The following is an 8939-nucleotide window of genomic DNA, read 5'->3' on the forward strand; positions in this document are numbered from 1 at the left end:
GAAAGGAATCCAGCCAATAATTGACCGTTTTCAGAAATTGGGGTTGTTGGTGGATGTGAGTCAAAACACATCACGCCCACCCTGATCAGAAGCCAGGAGCTGCAGGAGAGAAGAAGATTTGAGGGCCAGCAACAGAGCAGTGCAGGATTTGCACCCACTGGTGGCCAACTCCTACGTGCTTACATGCTGCCTGCAGAATGGTCGGGGGAATCGGGGTGGTCACCTTCCGGACCTTCCAGGAACCGAGCTGCAGGGGGGGAGGCCCTGCGAAAGGAACTGGGACGGCCTGACAGCTGCCAAACGAAGCCGGTTACGAAATCGCTGCTGGATCCTGAGCCCAAGGAACAACGAGGAGGGAACCTCAAACGGCACAGGATCTCCGGGCTTTCCTCGGGATGACGAGGTGGTGCTGCCTACAGCGATGGAATACTGCTGGAAGCCCTCCAGGCCCTTTTGAGGTCTGGTCCAAAGGTCCTCATACAGATTGAGGAAGGCAAATAAGATCAAGGTTTACCCGTGGCAATGAGACATGGACTCCGTTGTTGGTGCAGAACAAAAACTTCTATTGCGTGCGATGAACTTGAACAGTATGCAGGTGCCTTATTAAACATCGCTTCCTTATTAACGTGACCCTCCTGCTGCATACAGCAGTGCTGAGCTCCCATCCTGCCTTGAAGGAGATGGTGCTGGTCCCTCTTGGGCCGTCCCATGGCATCCAGGCTTTGTTGCTGTGAGTGTTGGACTTAATAAGAAACCAGTAGGTTCCAAAAAACATAATGGCCTTTAATCCTTTATACAGCACTCCTGAAATGAGGAATAGATTCATAGCTGGCAGTTGCTGAAAAAGGTTAAAAATAAAAACAAAAATAAAACACCAACATACTCAGTAAGTGCCCAGAGCCTGGCAGACTGCCTACGGTCTGATCTACGAAGGTCAAAGCTACCAGAGCTCTGCAGCTCTCTGACTTAAAGAAATCCCTTCTTGCCGCTAACGTCAAACAGTTCAGATTGCCCACAGCCTCCACCAAAACCTGTCAGAGTTATTTAGATCAATCGGTGTCCTTGATGGGGCAGCAAGCCCCGTCCTGCACCACAGGTCCTGTGTTTCCTGACTCTTCTCTTCTTCCCTTCTTAAAAACCAGAGCAGGGTTTCCCTTTTTCCAGTCACCAGCCAGGGTCCCGGCCTGGCAGAGGCAACTTTTCCACTATGATGGAGGGCAGTTGGGCAACTGGGACACCAGAACCCCCCGTGCACCGTGCTGCGGGCTGCCCCTGGGCTGGGACACTGGGACACGGTCAGTGCCATCCTGCAGCCTGGACCCGGCCCCATGCTGACAGCGGCCAACAGCTGACCAGTGGTTGACCGAAGATTGACCATGAGCCAGAAGTGGGCCATGGAGGCCAAGAAGGACAATGGTGTCCTGGTTGGCCAATGGTTGACCAAAGGTTGACCAAGGATTGACCAGCAGCTGGCTGAAAGTCGACCACGGGCCAGCAGTGTGTCCTAATGGCCAAGGAGAACGGTGTCTCGATTGGCCAATGGTTGAACAAAGAAGCTGGGGAGGGAAAGCTTCCCTGTGTAGGAGCTTCTCCTGGGGAGGGAAGGCTGAGAGGCATCTGATCAGCGCCGACTGATATCTGGGGGCTGCGCTCAGCTCAGTGGTGCCCAGCACCAGGACAAGTGGGGGGTATGGATGGGGCGATCCACAGACCCCTTCAGCCCCTGTGGATCTGGGATCGTGGGCTCTGTGCCCTACAGAGGCGTCAACGCAGACACACTTTGAGCCACGATGTTTATTTGGATCATCCGAGTGTGAGAGGCGGCCACGCGACCCTGGGGGGATGGAGCGGGGGAGCACAGAGGAGCGCAGCAGGTACACAGGAGCAGGGCTGGTTCCTGCGGGGCTGGGGGGCGTCAGGCAGAGGGGGGGACGCGGGACTTCAGGGCTGGGTGCAGAGCTGCTCTCACTTCTGCAGCCGCTTGATGCGGGCCTCCACTTCAGCAAAGTTGTCCTCTACAACGGCCAGGTTCTCCTTCATCGTCTTCTGGACCTGCGGGGGTGGGGGTGAGCGGGGCAGGGAGTGAGCAGGAGGGCAGAATGGGGACCTCTCCCACCCCAAACCCCCCAAGCCCCCCACTAGGACCCACCTCTGCCAGCAGCACAGTGTTGTCCTTCAGAGCGGCAGCCACCTCCTGCTGCGTGGTGTCCAGGTGCACCAGCACCTGCACGAACCGCGAGGCTGGGGGGAAAAGCTCAGCGTTAGGGACAGGCACACCCCCCCCATCCCCGCCCCAGTGTCTGCCCCCAGGACTCCCGCAGCCCCTCACCCTGCTCATGTAGGTCCCGGAGGGTCAGCAGCCGCTGCACCACGTCGGGCAGACTGCTGGCCATGTGGTCCCAGCGCTGCATCATCTCATAGACCTGGTGGATCTGGGCCGGGAGGAGATGACAGGAGGAGACGGGGGGTCAGCGCTGTCTGCACGGGGGCTGCACCCCCTCCCCACACTGGGGTTTGCTCTGGGGGCTCTCCCCACTGCTCTCACCTTGCTCTGTGTGTCGGCGTCCTGCACGATCGCTTTGTGCTTGGCGATTTCATTCACCTTCCCCAGGACGCTCTGTGGGGGGGCAGCAGATGGGACCCCAAACCACGCAGTGACCCCCCACCCCCTCACTGCTGGCACCAGCCCCGTGCCCCCCCCGACCTCCCCCTCTTCTCCCCACCTGCAGCCGGGCCTCCACTTGGTCCAGCACAGCTGCATCCAGGATGTTCACCTTGGCCTGCAGGATCTGCACGGTCTCCTGGAGATGGAGAGTTTGGGGGGGAAGGGGGGTCAGGTGCTCCCCACAGCCATGGGGTGAGGCGGTGCCCCCCAGCACCACCCAGCTCAGCAGCACCCAGCGCCGCCCCCCCCTCCAACGTCATTGGAGAGCGGGACTCACCACGAGGCTGGTGCCCTTCAGCCCAACCAGCAGAGGGTTCTGCAGGAAGGAAATGCACATCAGTGGGGCGAGGGGGTGGGAAGGTGGGGGGCATAATGGGGAAGGGGGCAGGAGGGGAGTGGGAGGAGAGGAGAGCAGGAGGGGCAGGGAAGAGAGACGGGAGAGGGGCAGGAGGGGCAGGGAGGAGCCATCCCCACACCTGGCTGTCGGGCTCACAGCGCACCATGGCCTCCAGCTGCGCCAGGCGCTTCTCCAGCTCTGCGATCTGCAGGGAGATGGGAGGCCGTTGGGACCCCCGCCCCAAAAAGGGCAGCGCAGCCCCTGGGGGGTCAGACGCCACGCTCACCTTGGCAGCCTGGGAGAACTGGTCCTGCTCCGGCCTCCAGAACAGCTCGAAGGTGAGCGCGTCGGCGGTGGGCGCGGGGGCTTTGGGGGGGCTCTTTGCCGGCGCTGCCTTCTTGCACTTGGCCACTTCCAGCTGCTGCTGCAGGCGCCTTCGGGGGGAGATGTGGGGCGGCCGAGCTCAGGGGGCGGGGGAACACAGCACAGTCAGCTCACACCCCCCCGTCCCACTTCCAAAGCTGCTTCCTTTGCATCGAGTGACCCCCCCTGGATTTTTATCTGAAATCTGCCCGTTATTTAAGCTCCGCGCTCTGCTGTGCGGTTGCTTTGATTTCAGAGGGTTACCATATTGACCAACCGAGCAGGGAACACCAGGAAACATCTCCTTCCTGCTGATGCAGAGCATCTGGAAGAGCGGCTGCTCGTGCCTCCCACAGGCGGAACGGCTGCCATCACCTCTCAGCGCGCGGAGCACAGCCCAGCCCTCTGATCAGCGGGGCTGGGTGGGACTCGGGGGTGCAGTGCGGGGCGATGGAGGTGCGGGGCAATGGAGGCAGAGGTGTCAACGCGGCCCCCCGCACCCAGGGGAATGCACAGAACAGCCCAAAGGCACTGGGTGGGCGATGCACTGCGTGGGGCAATGGACGGGGAGCGGACGGCGCGGCTGCAGCGCTGAGCTGCAGAAAGCACACGGCAGCAGAAGGGGGATTCATTCACCACACGGCTGCCAGCTGCTAATTGCAGGAAGGAGACGGGCTTGCTGCTCCGCCTGACGTGGCTCGTCGGAGCTGTTTCTCACACCAAGAAGCCGTGCAGGGCGCCCGGCCGCCTCCCCCCGCCGCCCCCCCGCCCCGCACTCACTTCGCCAAGGCGCCCTCGGGGTCTGCGAAGTCGATGGCAGCGGTGGGGCCCAGCAGCTTCTGCAGGTGGCACGAAACCAACTGCTGCTTCAGCCCCTCCAGCTGCCGGGCCAAAGCCATGGGCGTCAGCTCCTCCTCGGCCGCCGACTCCTTCACGGCGCTCTGTGCGGGTTGGGGGGGACAGGCACTTATCCCCAGGTCCGTGTGCCACCCCCAGGTCCTGGTGCTGTGACAGCGCTCACCTGGATCTGCTCCACGTCGCGGATCAGCTCCTGCACCTCGTGCTGCAGCCGCTGGTATCGCTGCTGGGGGGTCTCCTTGGCACCCAACCCCTCTCCCAGCTGCGGGGAGAGAAAGGAAAAGGGGGGGATCACAGAAAGGCTGACAGGGGCGCAGAGCGGTTCAGGGGTCACAGAAGGGCTCGGGGGTCTGCAGAAGGGTTTGAGGGTCACAGAAGGGAGACATGGAGGGTCTCAGGAGGTCACAGAGGGATCCCTCAGACCCCTCTACCCCCCTCCTGCTCTCTGATCACATCCCCAAGTGCCGCATCCCCACAGCTCCTCAAACCTCTGGGGACAGTGGCCCCCCACAGTCCGTGCTGACGCATCGCCACTCCTATAGAGGACAAATTGTTCCCAACACCCGACCGGACCCCCGGCACAACACGACGCCGTCGCCCCTCGTCCCATCGCAGTGACCCGGAGCAGAGGCCAACCCCCCTCCCCACGACCTCCTCCAGGAGCTGTGAGGAGCGGCCCCTGAGCCCCCCGCTCCGGAATCCCCCCCTCCCATCTCAGCGGCGCCCATCACAGCGCTGCTGCCCCCGGGGCACCTCCTGCTGCGGGGGTCCGACCCAGGAGCAGAGCTGAGCACAGCAGACGAAAGCTCCTGCGGAGCAACCCTCGGAGCACCCGTCTGTCCATCTGTCTTTCCATCCGTCTGTCCAGCCATTCGTCCAGCCATCTGTCCATTCATCCATCCGTCCGTCTGTCCATCTGTCCTTCCACCCATCTGTCCAGCCATCCATCCATCCGTCCGTCCATCCATCCGTCCATCTGTCTGTCCATCCATTTGTCCATCCATCTGTCCATCCATCCGTCCACCCGTCCATTCATTTGTCCATCCATCCATTCGTGGGTCCATCTGTCTGCCCATCCATCCGTTTGTCTGTCTGTCCATTTCTCCATTCATCCATCCGTCCATCTGTCTGTCCATCCATCCATTCATCCATTTGTCCATTTGTCTGTCCGTCCATCCATCTGCCCATCCATCCACGGGTCCGTCTGTCCATCTGTCCATTCTGCGCCTATACTGAGGATCTGTCCCGACTCCATCCCTACATCAGCACCTGTCCCGACTCCTCCATCCCTACATCAGGATCTGTCCCAGCTCCGTCTCTCCGTTGAGGAGCTCTCCAAATTCCATCCCTACATCGGGAGCTCTGCCTCCAGCCCTACCTGCGGTGTGACCCCATGTCTCGACCCCACCTCCCACCTCCCACCTCCCACCCCCACACATTTTCACCCAAAGTGCCCAGAGAGCACAGGGAGGTGGAACTGCAATGGGAAGAAGAAACCGGTCTGGGAAGCAGAAATAGGTCCAAGGAAGTGGCAACCAGTTTGAGAAACAGTAATGAGCTCAGGGAAGTGAAACTGGTTTGGAAAGCAGAAACCAGTCTGGAAACTGGGAACTGGTCCAGGAAATAGAAACCAGTCCATGAAGATGGAAACTGATCTGGGGAAGCAGGAACCAGACTGGAAAGAAGTGGGAACAGCTCCAGGGCACAGGACTGTGCCAGGCAGCGCCGTCCTGCAGCTCCATCGACCCAAACCCGCCCTCTTTGCACCCAGAAAGCAGCTTCCAACAGCTCCATTCTACAGCTCCTTTCCACCCCACCTCCCCGCAGAGGGGCTCAGGGACAGCAGCAGTGCCACCACAACGCATCCGACACCGCCATCCCACCGCAGCATCAGCAGAGCATCGCCACGGGGACACGGGGGGTCTCTCACTTGGAGGGGGGTTCGCTTTGGGGGGGCTCTCTCACTCGGGGGATCTCCTGGGTAACCCCTTGCTGCACACTCACAATTTCATACTCCCCGGACTCGTAGCCGGTCGTTCTGCTCTTGCTGATGCGGTCAGAGAAATCTGGAAGAGCGGAGAGACGTCAACCTCAGCCCCCCCCCACACCCCACGCCCCCGGGGCCGCCGCTCACCCACGCCGTCGGTGCCCAGCCGCTTGTCCTTGAACTTCTCGAAGGCGGCGTTGGGGTTGATGATGAGGTGCTCCACGCTGGTGCTGGTGAGCTCCTCCTGCAAGCAGAGCGCGGCGTGAAGGACGTGGGGGCTCCCCTACATCGGGAGAGTCGGGCGCAGGACAGGCAGCGCCGGGGCACAGCTCGGCCCCGTGCCCCCCGGCCGCCCCCCAGGTGAGAGCTGCACGGCAGCGGGACGCAGCGACGGCTCTGCGTGGGCAGCGAGGGCACAGCGTGGCCCCAACCCGGCCAGCGGGGCACCCCCAGCAATGGGAGCACGGCACGCTCGGCCTTCGCCCCCCGGCAGCCCCGCGCCGCTGAGCCCCCCCTCGTGTTCTGGGGGGCGGAGCGTCCCCGGCCCCGCCGTGGAGCTTTGGGACTTCACCCCTTCCAGGACCGCGGCGTGGGCTGCGTGCAGGCGGCCATGGGAGGCTCTCCTCTCCCCGCGGGAGCCCCCCCTGGTCCTGCTGCCCCCCCTCAGCCCCACGCTCGCAGTGCAGAGGGACGCAGGTGGGGAGAGCTGTGGGGTGGGGGGGGCGGCGGTGGGCGCCCGCGAGCGGAGCAGAGCGTGAGGGGCGGGCGGGCTCTTACCAGCTCCTTGCGTTCCCCAGGGGTGAGAAAGGCAGAGCAAAGTTAGGAGGAGAGGAGAGGAGAGAGAAAAAACGCTGTTAGAAGGTCCGTCCCCGTGGGGCGGCCCCACATCCCTGCGCCGGCGGTGGCTGAGGGGGGGGGTTGAGGGGGACACAGAGCAGCACCCCTGGGTACGGCAGCACTGCCACACAGATCCCTGCGGCCACGTGGGGATGATGTGGAGAGCCTCAAAACCACCCCCATCCCCATCAAACTCAGGGCTGTGATCCACGGCCGGAGCGGGGGGGGCGTGGGAGGGGTGTGGGGGGGGCACTGCACAGCAACTGCATGCAAAGGGAACAGCAAGGGCCTGCGATGAGAAGCAGCAGCAGCAGCGGGGCTTACTTGTGCAAACTAGCATCCGGGCGGGGGGAGCGGGGGGAAAACTGCGGTCAGTTCCGTGCAGAGCCAGGAATGGGGGGGGGGGGAAGAGGGGGGAGGAAGCCCCAGGGGGGGCAGGGAGCTGGAGGGGGGGGTCACCCCACAGCTCCACGCCTGCTGATGGAGAAGAGCGCGCGATGTGGGGGCGGAACCACACTGAGGGCCACGTGCCCCCTGTGATGGTTATGTGCCCCCCCGTGTCCCACTGCCCACAGTGACCCCCAGTGCAGCGCCGGGCGCACAGCGATGCCACCATCACCACCACTGCCAGCACAGAGCCCACAGCACGGCTGAGGTGTGGGGCTGGTTGTGGGGCCCCCCCTCCCCTTCCACGCAACCCAGGGACGCCTCACCGCCTCGAACTCAGCCTGGTCGTCCTCGGGGAGGTCGCTGGTCTCGTACACATCGGGCTCATTCCGGGCCTGGGGCACGGGCAGCTCTGGTACCCAGCCCCACACAGCCCACGGCCCCACACAGCCCACGGCCCCCCAGTTCCCCCAAGCAATTCCCCACACATCCCACATCCAGGCCCCACAGCTCCCATACCCCACAGCTGTGCCCCAACCCCCTTTCCACATCCAGGCCCCACAACCCCAAAATCCCACAGCCCCCTCACCCCATGGTTGGGTCCCCAACCCCTCCACACCCCACACCCGGGCCCCATGGCTTCTACACACCACAACACCCACACTCCACATCCAGAACCCATAGCCCGCAGCCCCCCCCAGACCCCACAGTTGGACCCCACAGCCCCCCACAGCCCACATCCAGGCCCCAACCCCACAGCCCATCCTCAACCCCACAGCTCCCATATCCACAGCTGGACATCAAGCCCACAACTGGACGCCCACCCCACAGCCTGGCCTCAATCCCACAGGCCCCATCCCCACAGCCCCCACAGCTCCCACAGCTCCCACCCCCCACACCTGGGTCCCACCCCCCACCTTCCCCATATACCCACACCCCACAATTGGGCCCCACACCTCACAACTCGGACTCAACTCTACAGCCCCACACAAACTCCATACCCCACAGCTGAGCCCCACACCCTACAGCCTCCACAACCCCACAACAGGCCCCATATCCCACAGACCCCCCAAATCCCAACCCCACCCCACAACCGGGCCCCAAACCCCAAAGACCCCCCCATATAGCACAGACCCCCCCATATCTCACACCCGCCCCACAACTGGGCCCCACCCCCACAGACCCCACAGTTGGACCCCACGGACCCCACAGTTGGGCCCCACGCCCCACAGACCCCCCCCCACCCTACCGTTGGGCCCCAACCCCACAGACCCCCCCATACCTCCCCAGCCCGGCCCCACAACCCCCTCGCCCCCCGCCTCCCGGCCCGCACTCACGATGCCGGGCAGATCCGCGTATTTGGGGTCGGCCATCGCTGCGGCGGGGGCCGTCGGAGCCGGGCGGGGCCGCGATCGCGAGAGTTGGGGCGGATCTCGCGAGAGTTGGGCCGCGGGTGGAGATGGGAAATGGAGTCCGCGAGGGGAGGGGGAGCGCGGGGAGGGGGA

At 63.5% G+C, this 8939-nt stretch overlaps 1 protein-coding gene across 4 annotated transcripts; it reads right to left on the minus strand.

Annotated features, from left to right (window-relative positions):
- Positions 1 to 1779: 1779 nt before the first annotated feature.
- Positions 1780 to 8925, minus strand: DCTN2 (dynactin subunit 2). 4 transcript variants are annotated; one of them, XM_085212152.1, is made up of 14 exons: positions 8772 to 8925; positions 7761 to 7829; positions 6358 to 6454; positions 6228 to 6289; positions 4387 to 4485; positions 4146 to 4294; positions 3289 to 3436; positions 3142 to 3207; positions 2943 to 2981; positions 2724 to 2801; positions 2546 to 2617; positions 2330 to 2432; positions 2150 to 2241; positions 1780 to 2052 (listed from the first exon to the last, which is right to left on the minus strand). In XM_085212152.1, the coding sequence occupies exons 1-14, from the start codon at positions 8805 to 8807 to the stop codon at positions 1966 to 1968; spliced, it is 1197 nt and encodes a 398-aa protein (XP_085068278.1). In that variant the 5' UTR covers positions 8808 to 8925; the 3' UTR covers positions 1780 to 1965. The 4 variants fall into 4 exon arrangements, with proteins under 4 accessions (XP_085068278.1, XP_085068277.1, XP_085068276.1 ...); XM_085212151.1 differs by having other exon boundaries at positions 4146 to 4306; XM_085212150.1 differs by lacking the exons at positions 6228 to 6289; positions 6358 to 6454; positions 7761 to 7829; positions 8772 to 8925 and adding an exon at positions 4977 to 5635.
- Between the last annotated feature and the right edge of the window lie 14 nt (positions 8926 to 8939).

Source organism: Meleagris gallopavo, chromosome 31 (assembly GCF_905368555.1).
Source record: "Meleagris gallopavo chromosome 31, MGAL_WU_HG_1.1, whole genome shotgun sequence".
NCBI classification, from domain to species: domain Eukaryota; kingdom Metazoa; phylum Chordata; class Aves; order Galliformes; family Phasianidae; genus Meleagris; species Meleagris gallopavo.